General features: G+C 41.2%; 1 protein-coding gene across 1 annotated transcript in view; it reads left to right on the forward strand.

The window, feature by feature from the left end:
* Nucleotides 1-27,733, forward strand: part of Trpc5 (transient receptor potential cation channel subfamily C member 5) — a 357,009-nt gene that overhangs the window by 304,536 nt on the left and 24,740 nt on the right. Inside the window, exons 4-7 of the mRNA XM_021152996.3 lie at nucleotides 2,790-3,126; nucleotides 5,184-5,323; nucleotides 10,670-10,992; nucleotides 18,109-18,304. Coding sequence (XP_021008655.1) covers nucleotides 2,790-3,126; nucleotides 5,184-5,323; nucleotides 10,670-10,992; nucleotides 18,109-18,304 — 996 coding nt within the window. The remainder of the gene's footprint in view (nucleotides 1-2,789; nucleotides 3,127-5,183; nucleotides 5,324-10,669; nucleotides 10,993-18,108; nucleotides 18,305-27,733) is intronic.

Here is a 27,733-nt window from a genome sequence, read left to right on the forward strand (position 1 = left end):
GTGGGTTGGTGAGCAGGGGGATGGGGGAGGGTATAGGCGATTTTTGGAGAGGAAACTAGAAAAGGGGATAGCATTTGAAATATAAATGAAGAAATCATCTAACAAAAAATGGAAAAACGATTCTGAGACAACTTTATCTGCTATGATGAGGCATATTTCTAAGGAGAGGACTCTAAACTGTAAAACCTTTTTTTTTTAAAAAAAGCATCCTACTCTTTATACATCTGTTTTCCTCAGTAGACTTGATACTCTCAGTTGTCTTATTTCTTTTCTTTTTTTTTTTTTTCATTGCATCTGAGATTTAGCTTTCCCCTTCAGCTTCCCTATATCTTCTTGGGCTTCTTTGGCATAGTCTGTGATGCCTAGTGTCTTAGTCAAGGTTTCTATTCCTGCACGTACATCATGACTAAGAAGCAAGTTGGGGAGGAAAGGGTTTATTCAGCTTACACCTCCACATTGCTGTTCATCACCAAAGGAAGTCAGGATAGGAACTCATACCAGGCAGGAACTTGGCGGCAGGGGCTGATGCAGAGGCCATGGAGAAGTGCTGCATTCTGACTCGCTTCCCCTGGCTTGCTCAGCTTGCTTTCTTATAGAACCAAGACTACCAGCCCAGGGATGGCACCACTCACAATGGGCCCTCCCACCCTTGATCACTAATTGAGAAAATGCTTACAGATGGATCTCATGGACGAATTTCCTCAAGGGAAGCTCCTTTCCCTGTGATAACTCTAACTTGTGTCAAGTTGACACAAAACTAGCCAGTACACTAGAAATAAAAAGGATCTGTATGATTTGCATATGAATTTGTGGAAAGGACAATGAATTCAGAGGATAAAAATATTTTACAAATTAGAAAATATTTTGGACCAATGCCTGGCAAATACAGAAGTGGATGCTCACAGTCATCCATTGGACAGAGCACAAAGTCCCCAATGAAGGAGCCAGAGAAAGTACCCAGGGAGCTGAAGGGGTCTGAAGCCCCATAGGAGGAACATCAGTATGAACTAACCAGTGCCCCAGAGCTCCTTGGAACTATACCACCAATCAAAGAAAACACAGGGTGGAACTTGTAGCTCTAGCTGTATATGTAGCAGAGGATGACCTTGTGGGGCTTCAATGGGAGGAGAGGCCCTTGATCCTGTGAAGGCTCTATGCCCCAGTATAGGGGAATGCCAGGACCGGGAATGGGAGTGGGTGGGTTGGGGAGCAGGGGGAGGGGGAAGGGATAGAGGATTTTCAGAGGGGAAACTAGGAAAGGGGATAACATTTTAAATGTAAAGAAAATATCTAAAAAATATAAAATAATAATAAAAGTTTTATGAAAAAAGAAAATACTTTGGTATAGTGTGTGTGTGTGTGTGTGTGTGTGTGTGTGTGTGTGTGATGGTTTTGCCTTTGTGAATGTATGTGTGCCACATGTGTGTCTGTGTTCATAGAGGTGAGAAGGAGACATTGGATCCTCTGGAACTGGTGTGTTACAAATGGTTGTCAGCTACCAAGTGGTTCCTTAGAACTGACCTGCATCCTCTGCAAGAGGATCTTAAACACTGAGCCATCTTTTTAAGTCATAGAGATTATTTTTTCAGTTTCCTAATTTCCAACTGCTTTAAACCTAAAAGCATATGGTGGCTTAAAAGCTATAGAATCTTCTCATGAGTTTATCTCAAGGTAAATATTCTTGGTCAGCAGAATAGTTCTCTTCCTTGAGGATATTAAGGGGCATGGGCTCTCAAAAACTCCCCAGATGGAGTATAGCCACAGAGGAACACTCATGGAACACTTCTATGGGCTACTCCTGGAACTGCTGCACATCATTTCTCTTCCTATTTGGTTAATGAGAACTTAGTCACATGGCCAGGGATACTGAGAAATATAGTCTACCCATGGAGTAGACTAAGGAGAAGAATGACTTGATTGAGACTTTCTGGTCGTTGTAAATGTAATAAGAAAGTTGAGATAGTTGCCTTAGGTGTTAGGTAAATGATGGAAGAGGTTTCTGTCCTTTGTATTAGTATGCTACATGATATAGCTATGTTCATCTGTCCCCCGGGAAGCTTGAATAGTCAAATGTAGGCAGTATTTCAAATCATGGTTGACAGCTGAGCTCCCTATTGACTCACTTACCAGGAAGTAGCAGCTGGAGGGTGACTTGCATTGCTGATTATTCCTTAATTATTAATCACTGACACTTTGTAAATTGCCTTAAGTCAAACCCCAGCTGGGTTAGTATACAATATTATAGTGTTGACCCCCAAATATTTTTCCTGTGTTGTATGTATCGGCTAGAATGGATATTAGATAGATAGCAGAGTAGCAACCTTATTTATTGCAAACCAGCCAAGTGATACTCAAAACAAAATGGGAAAAAGGCAAAAATCAAAAAGGGAACTAATTTCCATTTCAAACCATAGCCACAGGCAGAGTTTATTCTCTGGCAGTTTGTGTTTCCCCCAACCAACTGTACACTTGACAGTGACCTCATGTAGGCTAAGGGAATGAATAGAAGTAAATCAGCCTGAAATAAAAATCCTCAGCCTTCTCAACTGAGATGCACATATATTCCCAGGGAAAACTGATATCCAGGCTCAATCCTTCTATACCTTAGGGAGTCTCAGCCCATCAGGAATGGACCTGGCGAGCTCGATTTTTCAATGTGCTTTTAATGACTCTATCTTCTCTGTGTCACACAGGCTTTTGCTGGAGAAGACTGTGAATAGAAGTATTATGAGCATTGACTTTGTCCTGGGCTGATCTCTGGTGCCTCACTTGTTCTTTTCTTTTCCCAGTTTGTCGCTCAGCCAAACTGCCAACAATTGCTGGCCACCTTGTGGTACGATGGCTTCCCTGGATGGCGGAGAAAACACTGGGTAGTCAAGCTTCTGACCTGCATGACCATTGGATTCCTGTTTCCTATGCTGTCCATAGCCTATCTGATCTCCCCTAGAAGCAACCTTGGGCTTTTCATCAAGAAACCCTTTATCAAGTTCATCTGCCACACAGCATCCTATCTGACCTTCCTCTTCATGCTTCTCCTGGCTTCTCAACATATCGTCAGAACAGACCTCCATGTTCAAGGACCTCCCCCAACTGTTGTGGAATGGATGATACTGCCTTGGGTTCTAGGTAAGTGAAACAGAACAATAATGACTATGCTGTCTTCTAGTCCCACTTTAAAAACCACTGGACATGCATTCAGTGGAACATGTAGCTCTGACTAAAGACCCCTCTACTAGCCTGTATTGAGAATCTAAGAAATGTGGTTCCTTCTATCCTAGGTTCTGATCACTCAATTATGCATAAGCCATTGTAAAATAAGCATATTCTCAGATTTTGCATCTGCTCACCTAACATCTTTTAGGATTGTAAAAAAAAAAAAAATGGGTGTCAGTTGGCTTAGGGGAGAAAGCTTTGTGTCAGTCACTATAGGCTTCAAGGAAACTAGACAGGGCAAGCACTGAGTATTCTATTTAAAACACCCTTTGCTATAACCAGGCAGCACATGGATTCTGCTGATTTATTGTGTTTGTGTCTATTTCATAGAATCCTAGTTCAGGTTCTGTGTACTTTTTGAATACTGATCCCTCAGTCAGAAGAAATAACTGAGAAATTCACTCTGACCATGGTAAAAGTTGATCTCCCTGTGATCTTCAGACATAATCAGATGACACTGAACTCTCCAGTACATGCCATCTTCTAAGTCTATGTGACTCAAACTCTGAACCTCAAGCTAGCATTTTGAGCATGATTTGGGATTTTATCATTGACATCTTAAGTCTTACCCTGAGTCTAGAATCTAACAGTATCCCTAAGTGATCCATACTTAAAGTCTGGTAATTGATGGCCTTGACCATAGCCACATAGCTTTACTGAAACATCTCTGTCATTAGGCAAAAGTTCTCTCTCTCTCTCTCTCTCTCTCTCTCTCTCTCTCTCTCTCTCTCACACACACACACACACACACACACACACACACACACATACACACACATGAGGAGAAGAGAGAAAATAGATCCTGGATTATTTGGGGTCACAATGCATAACTTAAGTAGTTACATCTGGCAATGTGATCCCTGGTCAGTACATCAAAACCCAGGAAGAGCTTTTCTCCTTAGCACCCAGAGAAAAATAATGATGGTAGAACAATACTGACAAAGTCAATTTACTACACTCCAAAATGGGAAGAGTGAAAAATCCAGTGCCTAAAATTTCAGTAGCTAAATTAAAGCTTAAGCGAAAACCACAACAGTCTCAAATTATGAAGAACAAAGTGAAAAATAAATAGTTTAGGGAGTACTTATCACCATCAGGGGAACGGAAATTAAAACTACTTCAAAATTTTATCTCATCCTAGTCAGAATGGCTAGCATCAAGAAAGTAAGTGATGCTAGGTATGGGGGAAAAAGACACATCATTCACTGCTTGGGAAAGATTTCTCCAGGCAATGTGGAAATCAGTGTGATGGGATCCTCATAAAACTATGCTATTCCTGGGTCAGGTATCCAAAGGACCCAATATCCCACCACAGAGGCACTTGCACATCGGTGTTTCTTGCTGCACTATTGTCAATAACAAGGAAATGGAAACAGCCTAGATGCCCACAAAAAAAAAAAAATGGCTGAGTAATGAAGACAGGGTCCATATACACAATGGTAGTTTGTTCCATTGTAAGGAATAGGCAAATTGTGAAACATGCAGGAAACTGGATGGATCCAGAAAATATTAAATTGAACAAGGTTACGTAGTCTGAGAAAGGCAAACACTTCATGCTTTCTTATATTAGTGTGACTGAATGCGGGGTATAAAAGTAGAAAAAGACCATGAGGTAGAGAAAAGAAAATAGAACATATGTGACATGAAATTCGAAAGGGGGCTACCAGGGATAGAAGGGAAAAGGAGCGAGGAGAGAGAGGTGAGAAGAATGGTTAGGAATATCGAAGGCAAATTATGATTTATGTTTGAAAAACAAAAGTGAGGGGTGCTCAGAAAAGTGAAAAACATACTAGCTTTTTTTTTCAAGATTTGGAGATGAGGTAGCCAAAGAAAGAAAGGTAAGAGATCTCTTACCCGTTTGGCCCAGTTCATTGATTCATGCCTCTCATCTTTATTCATTTGGGGGACTCCTGTGGTGATGTTCAACACTGCCTTGATATAGAAATAAACTTACTGCCTCCATTCTTTAGGTTTCATTTGGGGGGAGATAAAGGAAATGTGGGATGGTGGATTCACGGAATACATCCATGATTGGTGGAACCTGATGGATTTTGCAATGAACTCCCTCTACCTGGCAACTATTTCCTTGAAGATCGTGGCCTATGTCAAGGTAAAATGGGATGTCTACCATCTTTCTTCCCCTGTTATTTTGGCTGTGTTATGTCAATAAACTTTTGCACTGTGCGCAGAAAGAGTTTATGGGGAAAACTATTGAGTGTCCCATCTATTCTAGGAAATACTACAGAGACCTTTTTCAGTAGTGTGTAAGTAGTATCAACTTATGCAAATCCAGTGAAGAAAGGAACATTCTTTTTCCAGAGGAATCCTTAAGTTTCTCAGACTCTCAGGGTAAAGTTGTCTTCAGCCTTCAGTGCTTAAACATCTATAACATTCCTTCGAAGAAGATGGCATACTAATGCTCACACGGGGTAGAAAATGTAAATTCCCTAAATGCACTACCTCCAAAAAGCCTCTTACCCGTTATCACTTTAGTAAAAATCAGTTATTTTATATTTGACAAATATTTTCCCTGCTGTAGCCATTGGTAAGCACTCCTCCCCTTGGAGATACACAGGACAAAACTGGTTCCTCTCTGTAGTACAAATAGTGTCCCCTCTCCTTTACCTTCTGAGCCATTGTTTCACGGAGCCAACATTCCCACTTCCCCACCCATTCTTTGTATAACAAGCAGCAGAACCCCAGAAACTGTACAACACATGGGTTCACCTACAAGAACCTCTGCTTTCTTCTTTGTCTTCTGTCAGGATAATTTTTCAATTTGTTAAAATATACACAAATTTTTATTATCACTCACCCTACATCCCCCTACCAGTTCAGAAAATGTCTATACTGAGCATACCCTGTCATCTTGATACTTTCCCCATACATAAGCACCTTGAATTATTCTGAAAATTATTTTTAAATATGCACAGTTTCAATTTTAATGAGACCTGTAAATAAGTACAGTCTGGTTGTCTCATCAACAGAGATACAACTCATGTAAGACGACCTTCCCCAAGCAAAATGAGACAAGTGTGGAGTAAAGTTCCAGGTACCTCTCCACAGGCCACTATTTCTAGGCGTAACCACAGGTCTGAATCTAGGTCTGTAATTTAATAAGAGAAGGCATGGCTATGCTCCTTCTAGCATGCTTTGAGTTTTTCCCCACAAGGTAAGGCTGACAATTCATTTCCCAAGATGTCTAGTCAGTCGTGCTTTTGGTATTCAATTTCACATTGAAGACTTTTAGAATGGGAATATGGCTGTCCCCCAAGTCTCCAACAACTTCGTTTATTTTTACATCCCTAATATGCATATTGCATAAATTGTAAGACCTTGAGAGTTATATAGAGCATGAATATTGAATGCATTCATGAAACATTTTTGAAAAAGAGCCCAAGAGTATGCCTTATACGTGTGTCGACCATTTAACACATGCTTACAACTTTCTTAAAAGAAAAAGCCGAGTGAAAGAAAATGTTTGACTCTCTGGTGATCCTGCCTGGGTTAACTCCATGTCCCCCTGGCACTCTGCTGGCTAGTATCACAGTTTTCCTTTTTAATAATGCACTGTGTGCATTATGAATATTTTTAAAATAATTAATAAAATATTATATTTTTAAATTTCCTTTATAAGTAGGGACACCATAACTTAACAATCTTGAACTTACTAGGTTTTGTTTAACCAGAAAAGTTTAGAATAAATGATGAAAAAAATTATTTTTGTCTGGGGTATTAAAATGTGTCTACAGATGCTCAAAATCAGCTAATTACATAATCTTCCTAATTTCACTGGAGAGGTTTCCAAAGAGCTAAATACTTCTCCATATCAATGTATAATAAACCCACTCAACTAAGCTTCTAAATTCTGCCTCTTAACACTGAAAGAAAACACAAACAAGACATGTCACATGCAGACTTTTGATTTTTAAACATATTTATGTGTATGGATTTTTTGTGTGTGTGCATGTGTGTACATATGCTTAGTGCTCATGAAGGCCCGAAGAGACAGACTCATCCCCTAAACTTGGAGTTACAGATGGTTAGGAGCCACCATGTGGGTATTGGGAATTGAATGCAGATCCTCTACAGTAAGAGTGGTGAGCAGTCTTAACCTCTAATCCATCTCTCCAGCCCCAAGAATTTAGATCTTTCAAACTAGAACTTCATTTCGTGGTCCTCTCTTCCACAAAAATGCAACCAATTTAGACATTCCCTTAGGAGAATGAGATGGAAGTTCCCCACAGGTGTTCCCCACCCCCTGGCCCCCATTGGAACACTTCAAATCACTGTTGTTCCAGGGCAATATGGAAATTAAATAAGACGAACTTGCCTTTAAAATTCCTTAATTAATTAACTAATTAATTAATTGTAACTGTGTGTGGCTATAGATATATTCACACATAATTGTGAACAAGTGCTGTTAAATGTCTTCCTCAGTGGCTCGCCACCGTCTTTTTTGAGACATGGTCTCTCACTGAAACTGGAACTCACCATTTCAGTTAGATGGGTTGACCAGGGGGCCCTGGGATGCACCTGTTTCCACCCTCCTCCCCAGCAGTGGGGTGGTACCATTGCACTTGACTTTTATATGTGTGGTAGAGATCTGAACTCAAGTTCTCTTGCTTTCATGGATCCAAGGTTTTTTTCTTTGTTTGTTTTTGGTTTTTTTTTACTTCTTAGAGTGTAGAATTAGTTAACAATACATACTCCTCCTCACAGGGATTAAAGCAACACGAACCAAAAGACATTCACCAAAGTAACCCAAAGAACAACTATACATATGGCTGACCCTCAGTGTCCACAGGTAACCCTTTGAATGGGGAATAGTTAGCCTTTCATCTTCTAGGATATCACTTAGGTCCATCCCTCCTTCACCTTGATTAATACACAGACTAGATCTAGACTGTGCTGAGATGTGGGCATTTCTTCAACATTTACTTTACTATAAACATAATTATCTCTTCGTGTTCTTGCTATCATGGAGTTCCCCACGTCAGCTGATCCATCTTCAGATTTTTATTTGGGAGTAACAGAATGTAATTCACACCTCTTTGAAAAGATGTGGGGCCAAGTTCCCACCTGTGAGGTTGATCACCACCAACCAATCCTTCCACCTCTCAGAGTTTCAGTCCTGCCTCTGATAAATAAGCAAACTAAACTCCATTGGTTTTCAAGCTTTGGATTCCATGAAAACATATCATCAAGCAGAGACTTACAAAGAACTACAGTATATGATATAGCTCGAAGAGCTAAATTTGACATAAAGAATGGGCCATCTAGTCTGCTTCTTTGGCTCCCACAATGGCCGTTAGATGTCTCCATTGAACCCTGAGGGTCTAAGAAATACAGTTTAAAATTTACAGTACTAGATCAGGAGTTATTAAGCTCTGGTCTATGAACCAAATTTGACTCAATGTCACATCCATTCATCTATGTACTGTCTTTGGTCACTTTAGTGCTACAAAGGGAGTGTTAAGTTATGACAGAGACCTACAGCTGACAAAGCCAACATATGCATTATCTGGCACTTGGTGTTGATGTCTATCCTAGATGAACTCTAACCTTATTCCCCACACCCATCACCTATCTGCTAAGGAGTTCCCCAGAGCTATAAGATGCAAACTAGAGATGTCCAATGAGAATTGTCTTTCACACTTCTGAGGATTCTGCACATCCAGATTTCCCATCCTGTGGGCAACAGACTTCCCTGTGGTAGAGAGAGGGGATGGAAAGTCAAATCAATACTATACTGTGATTCATTCTCATTTTGAAACATAGGTTCTGTTTGGTTATCAGCAAAGAATTGCCATCTCTCACATAGATCTCAAAACTTGGACTGACCTTTGTAACATCTGTGTTGTGAGATCAATTCCCATTTGAGTGACATTTCATGGAAGCAGTGCTAGACTTAATGTTGAGGGACCTGGAGTTCAGTTCTGTCTCTGCCATCAAATTTGTTGCATGGTATTTAGCAAGCCACTCTGGATTTCAGTTCCTCTATTTGTAAGCCAGGCATACCACCCACTTCCTCACAGTGATGCAAAAAACTGGTTTGGGTTTCCTTTCCTTTGAAGAAAAAATGGAAATGTATGGGAAATTTGGCTAAGATTATAGAAAACTGATCAGCCTCCAAAACATGTATCTGAAACAGAAGCACATATGTGGCACAGTCTCTCTGATTCCTCTGACAATGAAGAATCTTGGATACACACAAGTGATTTTAACACCATCAGTTTTCTTGGTTGTTGGAAGTGAAGTACACTGAGAAGCGCCTACAAGATAATTTGACCCCCAACACTTTTTCTCAGGAAAGATGCTTACATTCAGTCCTGAGAAATTGTGATGCTTAAATGAGAGAGCAAAGTAGTTGTTCTTCAACTTGAATTCCAGGCAAAACCTATCATGTCCTTGGGAAGGATAAGGATCAGTTCCTTGTTTTTCCATACCATCCTTCCTTGTGGAATACAGAGAGTCAGTCGTGCAGATAAATATTGAATCACAAACATGTCCAGTGGGTGGGAATGGTGTTATCCTTTTTTATTCTGAAGGTAAAGGGTACAGGCAGTTTTAAGTGATAATTTCCGAATCGAAGTCCAGTCCTCACCATCTCCCACTTATTCATGAGGCTATTCCTCACATTCCAGAAGACAGAGGTCTTCAAGAGGCTGGAAATAGGCAACCAACTCTATAAATCTGGCTATTCCCTTTCCTTCAACTTCCTGCTTCTTCATTTGCACTAGAAGGCCTTTCTAACTTGTAAGGTTGTTAAAGAAACAGCAAAATACATCCATATGCTGCTAAGTGGAGAAGTACTAAATTTGCTACCTGGAAGGTTGACATGCCATTTGCAATGGTGGAGAATACATTACAAACTGCTAAAAATGCAGCAGAAATCTCTGAGGAAAAGGCTCCCTAAGGACTCTCTATCAGCCTGAAACTGCAAGCAGCAGAACCTGGAGGATGAACACAGGAGGCTGCCTCTATCCATTATCCTTCAGTAACTTCAAATTAACCGTGTGTTTCAAGCCAAGCTGGGGGGTTGAGGTATAGGTCTGAGTTGAAATTTCACTAAGAAGTTAAAATAGTTTGGTACCCACTAGCTTGGGCACCCCAATGGCTCCTTTTCAGAAATACTCAACAACAATCTGGTAAACCCGCAGTTAGAAAATGTCTGTTGATAAACCACAGGTGGCTGCTGCAGATGATGGCTCTGAAATTCCTTCTGCTATGTATATATGCTTGGTATATATTTGGATAAGAGTGGGAGGGAGAGCGTTATTAGCACTGTGTACTGATTGAATGGGGCAAAAAGACAAACAGTGTCATGCAAGAATAATTTTATGTAAGTGGAGTATAAAGTACATGTTGTGTGTGTGGAAGGGTGCAAAGGGGAGATTTTTGGAAATACTCACTGTACTTCTCATATTGTGCACTTGTGTGTGTTTTTTTCCAGTATAATGGTTCTCGTCCAAGAGAAGAATGGGAAATGTGGCACCCGACTCTGATTGCAGAAGCACTCTTCGCAATATCCAACATTTTAAGTTCCTTGCGTCTCATATCCTTGTTCACAGCCAACTCCCATTTAGGGCCTCTGCAGATCTCTTTGGGACGAATGCTGCTTGATATACTCAAATTTCTCTTTATCTACTGCCTAGTACTACTGGCTTTTGCCAACGGACTGAACCAGCTTTACTTTTACTATGAGACCAGAGCTATTGATGAACCTAACAACTGCAAGGGGATCCGATGTGAAAAACAGAACAACGCCTTCTCCACGTAAGATGTGCACCACTCTTTCCTCTGTTTTCATTCTGTCTTCCTTTTTATTCTGTTTTCCATGCACAGCTTCATCAGTATCTCTTCATGGGAGAACAGAGCTATCTGCAGATCTACCCAAACGGTCTGTTATAGAAGAAAATTCTTCCTTCAACATAGGAAAGTAGCATTAGAAGAGAAAGAGATTTAACAGAGACAGAGAGAGCCATGCTGTGATTCCATTTTTAAAAAGGTAGTTCTAAGTATTTCTTGTAGTGCTCAAAGAGTGGTAGCCATGAAGGATGTGTAAGCACAAGACTATTCATAGGATACTCATGGCTACAAAATTAACTTGACTACTGTAAGTCAAGCTCAAAGCACAGAAGACAAAAAGTATCTTAATGAACTCCCTTTTGCATGCAAAGTAAGACAGACTTGAGGCAAAATTATAGTCAGCTAGCCTACTAGACTTAAGGATTGGAGGGTGGTGGTGGCTGGAAATGACTCTGCTCCAATTTGCAGTATAGAAGGCAGCTCTTTGCCCCGAAAACCACAACTTCTAGAAAGGTAATTTCTGTGCTTCACATTCCTACTGTAAAGACCTGCTTCTTTGGAATTTTTCCACCCCCTGAATGGCTTTAGAATGATAATGAGAATAGAACAGAGAAAGAAAAAGAGCAACTCGATGTAGTTGCACATGTTATATTCTCTCAGGATGCAGGAGGCCAAGTTAGGAAATTCATGAGTTTGAGAATCACCTAGGCTGCACAGTGATACCCCATCTCAAAAGAGCAAAAGCAAAAAGAAGGGAGGATGAGATGGAGAGAGGGAAGGAGTTATGAAGGGAGAGAGGGAGGAAGAAAGAAAGAAAGGATGATTCATGCAATTCTCTTAGGTTAGGAGCCCCACTTCAGTGTCCTTTACTTTGTTCATCTTAACATCCATTCTGTAGACCCAAAGCTTCATCATGATCCTTAGTCATTAAACTAATCATTTCACATATAAATACACAAATCTTAGAGGTATAATGTGAAGTTCTGATATATGTACACCATGTCCAATGGTCAAATCTGGATAATTAGCATCCTCAGCACCTAAAGCCTTTCTTGTTCCTTTGTGGTGAAACAAGCAGAATCTCTTCTAGCCAGTCTGAAATGTACAATGTGCTACTCTAATCTGTAGTCTCCCTATTGTATTAGAGATCACCAGACCTTCTTGCTCCTATCCAACTGCAACATTGTTTTGGTTGTCCAAAGTCTCCCACCTCTCCCACCTTCCACTCCTTCTCAGCCTCTAATAACTACCACTCCACTCTGTAGTTCTACAATGTCAATTCTTTTACATTCCATATATAAGGGAGATCTTACAGTTTTTGTATGGCTGGCTTATTTCACTTCATGTTAATAACCTTCACATTCATTCGTGTGAGCTTGTTTAGATACCTCATACAAAGAGAAACACTTGGCTAGTTATTCTACATGCTTCTCAAGACATAGATTGTCTGCGACTAAATCACTTATCTCCGTAGTCACTCTAACTTATTTTCCCTTTAATTCCTCAGCTCATTAGATGACAGCAGCCAGAATCCTACAAGTCATCTGACATGCTTACACTATTCATGAAATACTGGGTGTTTCCACTCACCCTGTCAGTTTTACTTTCTAAAGCTCCTACAAAACACAGAGAGAGGGGGGGGGGGAGAGGGAGAGAAGAGAGAGAGGGAGAGAGAGGGGCGAGGGAGAAACAGACAGAGAGACAGAGATGGAGAAGCAGAGAGACAGAGAGAAGTACTGTTTAGGTTCAGGCCTAAATCCTGAGGACTATAGCAACAGCCTCTTAACTGGTCTCCCTGCTTGCAGTCCTGTTTCCCCTCATAATAATGTCCCTCCACACTCTGTGGAAACTTCTATCGAAATCCCAGTATCATCTCACCAACCCCAGCTTCGCGCCTTTCCAGTCTATACCATTTTCCTCTATAAACCCAACTTTTACCATATCATGCAGGGGCTCCGAAATTTGAACACAGGCCTCTACACACTTATCCTTCATAGTCATTTTTCTGCTCCCCAGAGACACAAAAGCTTCTTGTCTCAGCTGTATGGTTCTTGAACATAATGCAGTACGTCCTCGGCCTGGAATGCCTGTCCTCACAGTTGAAGTTGGATTTCTGTTGCTGTATTAAATGGTCCTGACCAAAAACAGCATGGAGAAGGAGAGCTTTATATTATCTTATACCTCCAAGTCCCAGTCCATCCTTGATGGAAATCAGTGCAGTCACTCAAGGAAGGAACCTGGAGGCAAGAACTGAAGCAGAAACTACGGGGAACTGCTGCTTACTGGCTTGGTTCCAGACTCAGGTTCCACAACTTTCCTTAAATAACCCAGGCCCTCGTGCCTAGGGATGATACAGCACACAGTGGGCTAAAACCTCCTACATCAATTAGCGATCAGTAAAATATCCGCACAGAAAGGCCCACAGGCCAATTTGATGGAGGCAATTCTCCCGAAGAGGTTCCCTCTTTCCAGGTGTGTCAAGGTGACCACCAAGACTAGCCATCACACCCACCTAGCCAGTTTGGAAAACTCTTCTCCATCCTTCTAGATTTTAAGTGTCACCCATTCTAAAACCTTTTCTTACCCCTTTTCAGCTGCAGATTTCTTCTGTTGCCCTACAGCATTGTAAACACGTGTCTTCTATAATATGTAACCTGCTGTATCTTAGTCACCTATCTCTGTCCCCACCAAACTGAGACTCCCACCGTAAGCAGGTTTGTACTTAACCATACATCAGCCCAGGACTTAAAGATATTCAAAATCGAAGACCAGTGATAACTATCTTTTTTTTAAAGATTTATTTATTTATTATATGTAAGTACACTGTAGCTGTCCTCAGATACTCCAGAAGAGGGCATCAGATTTTGTTAGGGATGGTTGTGAGCCACCATGTGGTTGCTGGGACTTGAACTCGGGACCTTCGGAAGAGCAGTTGGCACTCTTAACCACTGAGCCATCTTGCCAGCCCCAATAACTATCATTTTTAATCTGGAGATAATTATAAATTTACATGAGTGCAACCATAAGAAATAATATAAGAGGAACTTATGGAGTTTCTCTCAGATGTTTCTCAGTGGTAACATATCATATAAATATTATACCATATCACTTGGAAATAAATGTTGGGAAGTTTGGTTGACCTTGTCTAGAGTCACCAGTTCTACAGGGAAGCCATTTACAACACGGACAGACGTGAAGCAATCCTATTTTTAATTGGATATCATTTACTTCTATTTCTACCCCATAGGCGGCTCAAATTGTCTGTCCAGCTCTGCCACTCTACTGATCACTTTAAGCCTGTTTTCAGCAAAACCCTTTGGCTTATTTTGCTATTGCTCCTCCAGCATTTGGACAATTGGTTGAAGAGCAAAGCTATACATGGTTCTCTCTTATATTCCATCTGTTCATTTCAGCCTATTGCTTCTGCTGTTGAAATCTTTTCAAATCTCTTTTATTACATTTTGTTGGGGGCGGTGCATGGGGGCACCCATGCCCCAGCCTGAGTGTAGCGGTCAGAGGATGACTTTCTTTCTTAATCTTGATTCTTCATTTCAATTTATTAGCTATCCTTCCCAGTCCTGTGTTATCAGAAAATTATGAAGCACGCCATTGATTTTTCACGCAAAGCCTGGGTAGTTTGTTAGATAGCCTTTGTCCTTGCTAGGTAGACAGTGGGGCAGCTATTCAAATAATACCTATGAAGATCATACATAAAAGGTGTCTATATCAAAAACTGTCAACTTTTTTTCACCTATGTATTGTACTCATGTGTGTACACGTGTGGGTGAGCATGTATCATAGTGTATTGCGGAACAACTCACGGGAGTAGCTTTTCTCTCTCTACCGTGTAGGTTCTGAGAATCGAACTCAGAGCATCAGGTTTGATGGTAAGCAACTTTACCTGCTGAGCCATCTCACTGGCCAACATAAAAATCCGAAGACACAAGAAGCAGGTGTATTATTGTCACAACTATGTAGTACGAGAGACAGAAATGAATAATAATTTATAGAGGCTCAAAAAACCTACAAGGAGCATAGGAACATGAGGATAGATGGCTTAACAATAGTAGTAATGAAAATAGTTAGTGGTTGCGCATGCTCTGAAGTCCACGTACTCTTATAAATCAGGTCTATGTGAACAAATACACTTTATCCTCCTGCCCTGGCCGTGAGGTAGTCAGTCTTATTATTACCCATTGTATGTATGAAAATTAGGGCACAAGGCAATTAACCAAGCTACTTCCAGTTGCATAAATCCTAAGTGGCAGAGCCATGATAACAACCCAGACATATAGACTCTAATCGCCCTTGTACCGGGAATATGGGAAGATAAGTGGCTCTGTGGAGCTATGTATGGTCCTGGATTCTAATGTGTAAAAACCACCACCAAGCCCTGGCTGTGCCCTCATAGCAGAACTAGATTTCTGCACCTCATAGCTCCCTATTTTTAAACTTCTGCTGATCTGTGTGATACAATGTATTGCTTAGCTCTGACTTCCCATGTCCTGGCAATTCAGAAGAGGTGCTGAGAATGCAGGTCTGCTGGTAGAGTGCTTGCCTACTATGCACAAAGCCTGTGCTCTATCCTCAGCATCACATAATCTCAGTACAGTGGCACAGACCTGTACTACCAGCACTTGTCATAACCTCTGCTTCTCATGCCCTGGCCCCTGAACTATAGACTCCCATCTTTTTTTTTTTATATATATACTCCCATCTTACTGTCGATTTTCAAATGCTTCATCACTTAGTATTTACTTGCATCAAACAAAATATAAGCTTTGAAATGGGGATAAAAATAAGCTTTGAGAAGTCTAGTACTAGAACTGACTGGCACCTATCAAAGGTGAGGAAGAGTAGGAGGGAGAGGGATGGGAAAGCTTGGCCAATGGGAAAGGTGTTGTACTAAGATAGGAGCAAGGAGCCCTGGTGTTCTTGTCCTCAGTAGGATGACTCTAGATAAGGGCACTATATATTTCACACTGGCTAGAAGATGGGATTTTAGTGTTTTACCACAAAGAAATGACAGACGCTAGAGGCATGAAAGATGGCAATTAACATGATTTGGTCATCACATAGAATCTCCCTGTGTCCAAATTTTACTCCAACAATTTGTGAAATTGTTATATGCACATTACAGATGACCTAAAGCAATCCAATGAGATAAGTTCCTGTTTTTTGAAGCAAGCCAATTCTTGGGCTAGGGGTGGAGTTCAGTGCTAAAAGACTTACATCGCATGTACACTGTCCTGGTTCCATCACCAGCACTGCTCAGAAAAAAATAGTGTGAGGATAACGTTTTTTTTTTGTTTTTTTTTTTTTCCAATCTGAGTCAGGGTCTCATGTAAACCAGGCTACCTTCCAAATCACTGTGTGGTTTGTGGTTGAGGACAACAATGAATTCTTGATACTCCAGATTCTACCTTGCAAATGAAGAAGAGTTCATTTTTGAGCAAACTAAAAAAAAAATATATTCATTCTTAAGAGTAGTTTTTCTTGTGTTCTGCAATTTTTCTTTCTTGGGAAATGCCCGATGTGCCATCATGAGCTGACTGCACTGTATTGCTCCAGGCAGACTTTTGCAAAGTCCCATGTTTGGGTATGGAGACTAAAACAGGAAGCAATAATTTGTGAAGCCATCTCATAGAGACTGATGTAATGACTTGGCGAGGTCACACAGACCTGCCCTTGAATTCTGGCTCAGCAGTTACTAGCTCAGTGTCCTTGAGCCAACCAATCTCTGAATGTAACATCATCAATAAGAGTAAAGTTTTCTTTTGATTTATTGATTTCTCCTTTATGAAAAAGCCACAATTTCCTCCACAGATTTTTGAGATCCTCTAGTTATGGTCTAAAAAGCATCTCTTGGCTATGTCTCTAGGGTCCCCATCACCTATTTTCCCCATTTCTTGGCAGTGCCACATCACTTTATAGGTTAGTAACACCTATGATAGTGGAAACGCTGCTTTTCACAGTAAAGTTTTATGAGTCATGATAATAATGAATTCATAAAACTATAAAACATGCCAGGACATGGTAGTGCATGCCTTTATTCCCAGGAATCAAGAGGCAGAGGCAGGCAAATCTTATTGAATTTGAGGCCAGTCTAGCCCACACAGTGAGTTCTTGTCAGTTTTATTTTTAAAAAGAACATGTAAAGCATGCATAAAGAGTGAGGTCTTAATAATGCTCAATGTATATATCACTAAAACATATGACTTATTATTTTGAGATTCATCATGCTCTTCTGCTGAGCTTAATAGTAGCTGAGCCCTATGAGAACCACGAAGTAGCAACTTTGGTCTCAGGTACAACACAGTGATGGCGATCATATTTGTGGGCCTCTATACTCCATGCCCTGGACCAAAACCAAGGTAGAGAAGAAAGGCAACGTGCCCTCATACTTACTCAGTGAGTGAGAGGAAGCAAATGTTAGTTGAGATTTCAACATGTTGCAGTAAAGCCTAAGCTCCATATTACTTTTTTAAAAATTGTAATTACCTGTAGGGGTGTGTGTGTGTGTGTGTGTGTGTGTGTGTATGTCAAGGTGTGCATATGAGTGCAGGTGCCTACAGAGGCCAGAAGAGACAGATTCCCTAGAGCTGGAGTTACAGACAGTTGTAACATCATCCTAGAAACTGAACTTGTGTCCTCTAGAAGAGCAACACGCCATCTTAACCATTGAGACATCTCTCCAGCCCTGCTCAAACTTGGAAAGCTCCATGTTCTATACTCTGCTTTTACTGACCCCGAATCATTAGAAAGGTAATAGATAACATGGTCTGGAGGTGGGAAATAGCATTTGACAGAGGAAATAGCCCATGAAATCAGTTCTGAGTGAGCATTTTTAGGTTAACCAGTACACTGAGAGGGGAGAGAGAATATTCCAGGTAGCAGCACAAAGTGTCCAAATGAAATGAGCTGTCTATCCTGTTGTGTTAAGAAAAAGACCAAAATACAGGAGATACATGAGCAGGCCAGTCTACCTGTCCAGAATCTGGCTGCCCTTTTATAGGCCACCTCATGTTTGCTCTCTTCTTGTACCCTCCTTAGAAAACTAACCTGCTCTTGAATGTCTTTTAGGCTCTTTGAAACCCTTCAGTCGCTCTTCTGGTCTGTCTTTGGCCTCCTAAATCTCTATGTTACCAATGTGAAGGCCCGACATGAGTTCACTGAGTTTGTGGGAGCTACGATGTTTGGGACATACAACGTCATCTCCCTGGTAGTGCTGCTGAATATGCTCATCGCCATGATGAACAACTCCTACCAGCTCATTGCTGTGAGTAACTGCTTTCCAATGGGGCTTCCTTGGGTTTCTGGAGAAGTCCCAGTGATGGGGAGCCCATTGCAAGCCCTATGAAATAGCATGCTTGCCTCAGTGAATCTACATTACTGAAGATGCATTAGTCAGTTGTTCAACTGATTTTTCTCCTAAGCAATTCAGTTTGCAGTCTTAGGTACAGAGTGCCAGTAATCGAGATTAGGTTACTCTAGTTGATGACTTTCTTGCTATTGGTTGAAAACATTTTTAAAATATTTGCATCCATTTTCTTACCTCAATAAGCAAACCTCCAGGGATCTATGCACAGTTCGCTACTCAATTTGGCCTCTCACTTATGTTCAGGACAAATAAAGTTGATCTGCTTCTCTGAGGAAAACAATGCAAACATCTTCCTCCCTACATTTAGAATTTTGTTGCAAACATGACCTTCAGAGAAAGAGAGGGGCTATTTTGTCTCTGATACAATGTCTTATACTATCCAAAGTTAGCCTAAAGCTCACTGCGTATTGGAGGAAGACCCTGAACTGCTGGTGACTTCTTTTTTTTTTTTTTTACAAACATTTTTTATTTTTAAGTCAAATTTTGTAAAGGTTAACATGAGCAAAGTGATATCTTAAGAGAATTCCATTTATTTAAATATAAGCTTGGTATCAGCGCCCTGAACTTTGACCTTAGAAAATTTAACAACCTTTAATCATCCACTCTCCATCATCCTTTTTTTTTTTTTTTTTTAGCTCAGTACCTTGAATTACAGAAGCGTAGTATAATGTTCAGTTTATAAGAAGGGCTATTCTTTTGATGAAGAAGAGATGAGTAACTGGACTCTGCCACTCGATCTTCTTAGACTGAGCTCATTGATTTTAGACAAGTCTCATTGCGTAGCCCTGACTGGCCTCAAACTCCCAATCCTCTTGCCTCACTGGCGTTAAAGACACACACCATGACATTTTGCATTTTGCATTGCTGATTTTTTTCTTGTCCATCATATTATTATTTCAATCATTAGTGCTTGTTACCCTAGACTAGAAATGGGGACAGTAGAGGATTTGGGATTAGTTGTGGCACCTCTCTGTGTCTCTGTTTGTCTCTGTGTGTGTCTCTCTGTCTCTCTTTCTCACTGTGTCTGTCTGTCTATCTGTCTGTCTGTCTGTGTCTCCCCACCCGTGCCAAAGCAAATACTCAGTTTTAACTTATATTCTCATAAACCTGTTTATCGTTTCTATAAAGAGTATTAACAACTGAGTGTGGATAAATGAAGACGAGTTTAGTTGAATATCTCTGAGTCTGGATGTGTAGATGCTAGACTGCCCTCTACACATGGATCAGTCTGATGCTACCAAGCAGAAGACAAGCAATGATAAAGCCTAAGTCTTTTCTTCCTTCCTATGTGCTATTTCTTGGGTATTGCTTTTTATGAGGAGTCATTTAGCCCATATGAACTTAAGTTATCGGATACATGTACATATAGGTCTATGTGATATATGTGCTTTCACAAAGACTGTCCACATTTCTCAAATATTGTAGGGAATAATCAGCATCTCGTCTTCATTTCCACTATGGACAGAACCAAATAGTGATGGATATATGTTACAGTAAGAGATCCAACTGTAAGTGACAATAAAATATATTAGCACGGGGGCACTATAGCTTAGATCTAAGATGTCCTCCATCAGGCCAACCTATTAGACACTTGGTTTCCAGCCCATGATGCTAATGGAAAGGAATGGCACCTTAAGTAGGTGGGGCTGAATGGGAAATTAAGTCATTGTGGAGCATACCAAAGGATTATGGGATCCTCTCCATCCCCTTTCTCTTTCTCTTTACTCCCTGGCTGTTATGTTCCTGTGCTGTGCTGTTCTGACACAGGCTGAGAGTAACAAGATCAAGAAACCATTGTCTAGGACATAGGTGTATAAGTGGCTGCCTATAAAGGGAATGGTATAGTAGAGTAGAAAACATTAAAAACCAAAGACTATAATTCTGGGACTGACTTTTATCATTGAATCAACTTAGGTAACTTCTTTCCACTTCTTGAGCCTCTGTTTCTTCACCCAACTAATATGGTTACCAGCTCTGTGAATCTGTCTCTACAGATCCTCTTTAGCTCTGAAATTCTATTCCATTGTTATGTTGAAACGGAATAACACAATAGAGATCAGCATCATTGCTCCCCACTCTTTCCTTCCTTCTTCCCTTTCTCCTTTCCATTCAAATCCAACTAGAAAAGAGCTTTGAGATGATTTATGATTTATGCTCATACCTAGTCTTCTCTCTAGAAAGGAAAAGAACACACATGGAATCCACAGTTTCTTTTTCTACCTGCTAAGGCATTTCTGGTTGTCTCACTAAGTATCAAGCAGTTGATTATTCCTAGTGGCAGGGGGAAAGGGTGGCATTTTCTTGTCATCTAATGTAGGGCTTCAGTGTGCCCACTGAGCTAGGTGACATTTCCTAGCAAGAATGGGAATCATCAACTCTAACTTTTTTGTCACCAGCTGCTGGTTGCAGGTTTGGTTGTAATGCCACCTACTTCTGCATCCCAAGAAAATACCTTGATCCCCCCTCCCTAAGGGTCTGAGAAGACCACCTGAGCAGGACCTATATCATCTCCCACATCTTGAGCCAGAGCTAAACGTTCTGAATCCTACCCACTGCTCTGGAATTTCCTGGTTGTCTATTTACACCATTTGGAAGTGGACCCAGTAGGATACTGATATTGGACAACACAATTGCACAAATAGCTGAGGTTTTGTAGGTTGTAAAGAAGTAGAAAGTCGATTTCATTCCATTTGTAACGTCTCTAACTTCAGAAATGTCCCTTTAGAAGAAGGCCTCTGCTCTAGGGGGGAAAGACATCAGAAAGAGAAACCACTGGAGATTCATATCTCCCCTTTCAAAGGGTATCACAGGCTGCTTCAGCCTTGGTAGGAATTCGGTTGTCAGCAAATCTCACTGGGAAATTATCCAGTGTTTATTCTAGTTCAAAGGTTAAGCACAGCAGCTAATCACTATCCCAGAAAGAGTTGAGCTTTTTATCAGTGGTCTGTGAAGGATTTAAAGATGCTGGTGAGATGGTCTGCTTTAACAAGCAGTCGAATCTAAACAAGAAAAAAAAATGTACAAATGAGAAACATACATGAAGTTACCGTAAATTGCCAGTGTTCAGAGGCGGATTTTGCAATGCTATTCATGTATTTCTTCCCTTAATATTTTGTTCCCAGTTCGGAAACAACTGTGATCTGAGCTGGTAGCCAGTCATCTATGACAGTTTAAATGTATGGGTCCTGGCTCTTCCTGAGATCAGATGAGCAAAGAGAGGTTCCATGACGGAAATATGTCTGAAGAACAGTCAGGAAAGGATACCAACAAGAAAAAGAGATCAGCCCAGAAAATATCACCATCATTGTGGTTTTGGAAAAGCTTAGATCTGGACAGCAGTTCCCAAGTCAAAGATACCAGCAGCCTCCATATAAAATAACAATTATCAGTGGGCATTCCGGAGATTAAAAAAAAAAATGACTATATTTGTATTTCAAAAGAGTTCTGGGCTGAGATTCAGAAAGAATTGCTCCTTGTTAAAAACTGGTTCTTCCTGAAGGTTGGTTTCACAATGTTCTCCTTGTAAGTTACAAACTATATTTCTGGACCATTTGAGTGTCCATGGCCCAGAACTCGGGTCAAGAATGTGATTATTTTGGTTTCTTTCTTATTTCTTTTAGTCTTTGTTCACAATATGCTAGTCATTGGGTCAGTCTGGCCCCACCACACTGTCACATTGCCCCTTACTTGAAATGCATTTGCTCCACAAGAACTGTACTGTATGGGCTGGAGAAATGACTCCGTGGTTAAAAGTACTGTCTGCTCTTAAATAGGACCCTGTTTCAGGTCCTAGCACCCACACAGTGGCTCAAAACAGCCTGTAATTCCAGTTCTAGAAAATGCAGTGGCAGGCTGGCAAGATGGCTCAGTGGGTAAGAGCACCCGACTGCTCTTCCGAAGGTCCAGAGTTCAAGTCCCAGCAACCACATGGTGGCTCACAACCATCCATAACGAGATCTGACGCCCTCTTCTGGAGTGTCTGAAGACAGCTACAGTGTACTCTTTAAAAAAAAAAAAAGAAAGAAAATGCAGTGGCCTCTTATGACTACCATAGGCACCAGGCACATATGTGATACACACACGTACACACACACACACACACACAAAACATTCACACACATATCTTTTAAAAATAGAGCCATAGCACAATGTCATTCTTTACCTAGTTCTATCACAACTCCAAACTATCCAATCTCCTTAGCCTAACCAGTTCTAGTGATAAAAGCTTTTATTGTCTTCACCAAGGGATAAAAGCCCTACTATCAGGCCTGACTTCTTCCAGGAAAAATCCTAGGCCTGGCTCAACTCCCAAGGAGTTGTTTCTGGAGAACACAGAAGACAGTATAAAGCCCTCCAGCCTTCAGACCTACTAAACAGTCCAACTGAAAGCTGGAATGAATCTAAGCAATAACAAAGTCCCTTTCCAGGTGAAAGACTTGCTCATTTCAAGAAGCATTAGAAACTGCATGAAGTTGTGACTTCAGATGTCACTAGATGGCTCTTCCCTTTGGGAAGCCCTCAAGCAATCTCAATACTGACTCTCGCTCACCTAGGTTTCTGCTTTCTATGCTGCCAAAACACCCTGAGCAATCTGATCAGGGACTGCCACATGTCCTGAAGGAGAAAACAGACACGCCCATCCATCAAAATATATAAAGCATCCCCTTAAAGAGAAAAGGAGCAACGGCCCTATCATCATGAGTGTAGTAGCTAGCAGTTATTACCAAAAGCATGGGTCCAACAACAGTCAGACTAGCAGGGATTGGAAACTGGGCAGCCATGTAGTAAAGATTAAAGCAGCTTGCCTCATCTGTCAACTAGGTCTTGTGAGGAAGCGCCAGTCTCTAGGTTATGTTAACAGTACCTCTTCATGTTACCTTTCAAACACTGGAAAAAGAGGTGCTCCCTATTATTACTAAATGCTGGCTTGCCTCAGTGTCCCATGTTCAGCTCTTCATCTTCTTCGTCCCTGTATAATCAGTGTTCATATTATTAATATCTGCAAGGTTTGAACAACTTGAGTGATACCTATTCTTTCAGTGGTAGTCCAACCAGTATCATTTAACTGCATTGTCATAAGTATAGGTAGAAGATACATATTTTGATCTGACTTTGAAGTATGGCTCAAGTTTGGAAAAGACAGAAAAGTGACTGCAGGGCTGAGCTCTTATCTCTGGCAAGGAAATAGCTTGTGCACCAGCTAAGAGTGTCCTGGTGTTTGCTGGAAGCAGTAAGACTGGAGGAGTGCCCTTCACTCCTTTCTGCCATTGCTGCTTCCTTGGGAAACCTTTCCAACATGAATGGAGTTCTTTTTGCCCCAGGAAAGACGGTGCTGGCACATGGCAGAGAACCAGGGAGAAGACTCGTGTATCTAGAAGCTCCACCAAAGCTCTAGATCTTGTCTGAATAACCATAACAACGGGAGGGAGCTTGCTTTGTCTGCCTCCATACATCCTCATTCTGGGCTGCATCACTGATGTCTATGGGAGTTCTGCCCAGCATCCTGAGTTAACCGCCTGGACAAGTCCCATTTTCGCCATCTTTAGCCAAATCTAAGAGGTTTTAGAGTTTTTCTAAGATGTCAAATTCAGTAGTTACTACATAATAAATCAGAATAACTGGCATTTGGGCATGTGTTTATCAATTGCCAGGCACTGAACCAATTATTTTCTATCTATTATTATCACTATAATCACTATTAATGACCACCATTCATTATGAGCTATATGTTATACAAATACATTCAGTGTGTATTACATCATTAAACCATTACAACCACTTTGTAAGGTATTATTAGTAATTTCATTTTATAAATGGGGAAGCTGAGGCAGAGAGATTGAAACGACTTTCTGTTTCCTTTCTAATTAGCATGCTTAAGTTATATGCATTAGCTAGTTTTAGTATGTTATCTCATTACATGTATACAGCAAGCACTATAGAAATCCAGCCTCTATGTATCTAACCTCCCTTTGGTCCAACTCTAGCAATTATGCATTTGGGTCAACCTTTCTTAAAAGCCTGTGCTTGTGAACGAGAATATGTTCTACTTGTATTTCTGATTCTGGCTTATTTCACCTAACATAATGCCCTACATTTCCATCCATTTTGTTGCAAAAGAGGAGGATTTCATTTCCTTAATGGCAGAATACTACTCCATTGTGCATAGTCCTTGTGTTTTCTTTACCCATTCAATGTGTTGTTGAGAGGCACCTAGGTTGATTCTGTATTTTAGCTATTGTGATAAGGCCACAATCAACATCTGGATGCAGCTATCCCTTTGGTATGCTGATTTCCATTTCTTTTGTGTGTATGTCCAGAAGTGAGAGAGTTGGATATTATGAATTCTGTTTTTCTTTTGTTGAGGCGCCTCCATTTTGTTCTCCATAATGGCTATGCTAATTTTCATTCCTATCAATAGTGTATGGGAATTCATTCATTGCCGCCCCTCACCCACCCACCCAGGCCAGCATTTGGTATTTCTTGTCTTCAGTTTCTCTTTTGATATTAGCCAAGGACAAATTCTCAGTAAGGTCTCCCAATCTAAAGTAACAACAATATCATACCTCCTCCTTTTGACTTGCATTGTAATTCAAAGGCCATGATGCACACAGGATATCTAGCTTCTATCCAACCTCACCCCTCCCTCCCTTTAGCTGACTGACTCACTGTCTCCGGGCTTCTAACCAAAGGGATCCCGAGGGGAGACTGACCTTCTTTCTGCAAACTGTCATCTTTGCTAAGTCCTGATGCTCTACACCTCCGACTCTCTCTCTCTCTCTCTCTCTCTCTCTCTCTCTCTCTCTCTCTCTCTCTCTCTCTCACACACACACACACACACACACACACACACATGGCAACCAGACATCAAACACACACCTTTCCCTCAACTCTTTCCTTAATTCTGTCAGACAACGGTGTGGCTCACATCTTTATTCTTTTCCCAGTCTTGTATTTATCCATTTACTTACTTACTTTTATTCTTCTCTCAAACAATGCATTCTGACCTCAGTTTCCACTCCTCCCGGTGCCTCGCCTCCTCTCCTCTAGATCTACTCCATTTCCCTTTAGAAAAGACCAGACCTCCCTGGGATATCAACTTAAATGATATAACACAATATTTTAAGATTCGGGTTTGGTTTTTTAATGTGTATGGGTCTTACCAGCATGCATGTCTATGTAGTATTTGCACACCCAGTGCCTTCAGAGGCCAGGAAAGAAGTTATTAGAGTTATTGATAGTTGTTACCTCCCAGGAATAGAATCTGGGCCCTCTGCAAGAACAAGAAGTGCTAATGACTGAGCCTCCCCAGCACATGGCTCATGCCTTTAATTCTAGCCCTCCAGATCTAGAGGTAGGCAGATCTTGGTGAGTTCAAGGTCAACCTAATCAACATAGCAAGTTCCCTGCCAGCCAAGGCTACATATGAGACCCTGTTTCAAAAAAAAATTATGCTGCCAGAAAACCAGCCTACAACCACAGAATAAACAAGTCTGCCACTGTACTGAACATGACAGACAAGAACCCATTCTCTCAAATGCCTGCCTTGGAACACCTAGGCCCTCTGCCTGTTTATTTCCCAAACCGATCTTGTATGCCTAAAGTGTCTCTTGTAATTATACCCATACTAGTAAACGAACTGGCCAGCACCCTACTCCAGAATGGAGACCGAAGCACTCTTGGCAAAAGATGTACAGCTAGCAGCAACTGCTCACTGCTCAGACTGCTCCTCCCTGTCTGGGTCTGGTTTGGCTCGCCCCCTGGTGGTCAACCTTAGGAACAGCATTTTCTTCATTCTGTCGCTCCCCGCCTTCTGATTTTGTGTGTTCGCAAGCCTTTGGAGTGTATCTGCTGGGCACAAAGCGATTCACCTTGAGATTCACAGCATGTGGTAGAAGGGTTCTGCTGAGCTCCAAACTCTGTTTTCCAAGTGCAGTCGTAGCCTGTGCTGCTTTCTGATGAATGTCAAGTGTTTCAGTGACTGACAGAGGGGCAAGGAGAAATGGGAAGAATACATTCTTTTCTTTCCTGCTATTAAAAGGCAACCTAACAGGGTAGATACCTGCACTAGTTCTCTGTATCGGACACGATGCCTGTCCTGGGTGTTCAGAAACATAAATAGTTGTCATGGAGATTCTATCTTGACTCAATCTAACAGAAACAGGACTGTGTCAGTTACCAGTTAACCTTAATGCCTCTCTCTGTATGTGCCCGAGGAAGCGTGGGGAGGGACACAAGCAAGAAAAAGTGATTGGAGGCACAGGAAATATCACCATCATTGTGGTTTTTCAAAGACTCAGATCTGGGTAGCAGTTCCCAAGCCAAAGATGCCAGCAGCCTCCGTATAGTAACAGCTACCAGTGGGCACTTCAAAAGAGTTCCAGGAGAGAGTTCGTGGAGATAACAATTGCTCCTGGTTGAAAACAGAATCTCCCTCAAGATTGGTCTGAGGATGATTTCTTCATAAATTACAAACTACATTTGTAGACAAGTGTCCATGGCCCAGAGGTCATTACCAAGGTGCCTGCCTCTTCTTCTCCCCTATTCTCAGAGCCCTTGTTGTGGATACTACAAATCCTTTGACTGGAGCAACAAATGATACATATTCTTTGATTTCTGATTGGATGGAGATTTCCGAGTGGGCTGCTTGCTTTTTGTTTCAATGTTTGGAGACAAGAGCTCACTGTGTTGCTCTTACAGACAGGATTTGCTTGTGCCTCCGTGTCTCAGGCTACAGGTGTGTCACCACGAATCCAGCTTCTGCTTTGAATTGAAGAGCTAAATATGGTATTGGAAACATGACTCGGTACTTAAGGGTCTTGTTGCCTTAGCTGAAGAGTGGAAATAGGTTCCTAGCAAAGATGTCAGACAGTTCACAAATGCCTTTGACTCCAGTTCCAGAGGATACAATGCCCTCTTCTGGCTTTTTTGGGCAGACACACACACACACACACACACACACACACACACATATGCTTTAAAACACTTAGAAAACATTAAATGTGTGTTCCAAATTAACACTGACAAATCCTTTCTCTTCCTATGATCACCAGAGATAAAATGGGCTTGGAGTGTTGACTACTTCTCACTAACCAAAATACCTAGAGTATTATCAGAGACATTGTCTGCCTATTACTTGAGATATAATAGCCGACTTGTATTATCTCAGTTGTTAAGGTAAACCTGCTGTTTTTACATTTCTTTTTATTTACTCTTGTCTCATACAATACATCCTGACCAAAGCCTCCCCTCCCTCCACTCCATCCAATTCTGTCAACTCCCCCCTCTACCCCAGATCCACTCCCTCTCCCCAGCTTACAACCTCCTACC

The sequence above is a fragment of the Mus caroli genome, unplaced genomic scaffold, assembly GCF_978045245.1.
Source record: "Mus caroli unplaced genomic scaffold, Mus_caroli_1 scaffold_5, whole genome shotgun sequence".
Classification (NCBI taxonomy): Eukaryota; Metazoa; Chordata; class Mammalia; order Rodentia; family Muridae; genus Mus; species Mus caroli.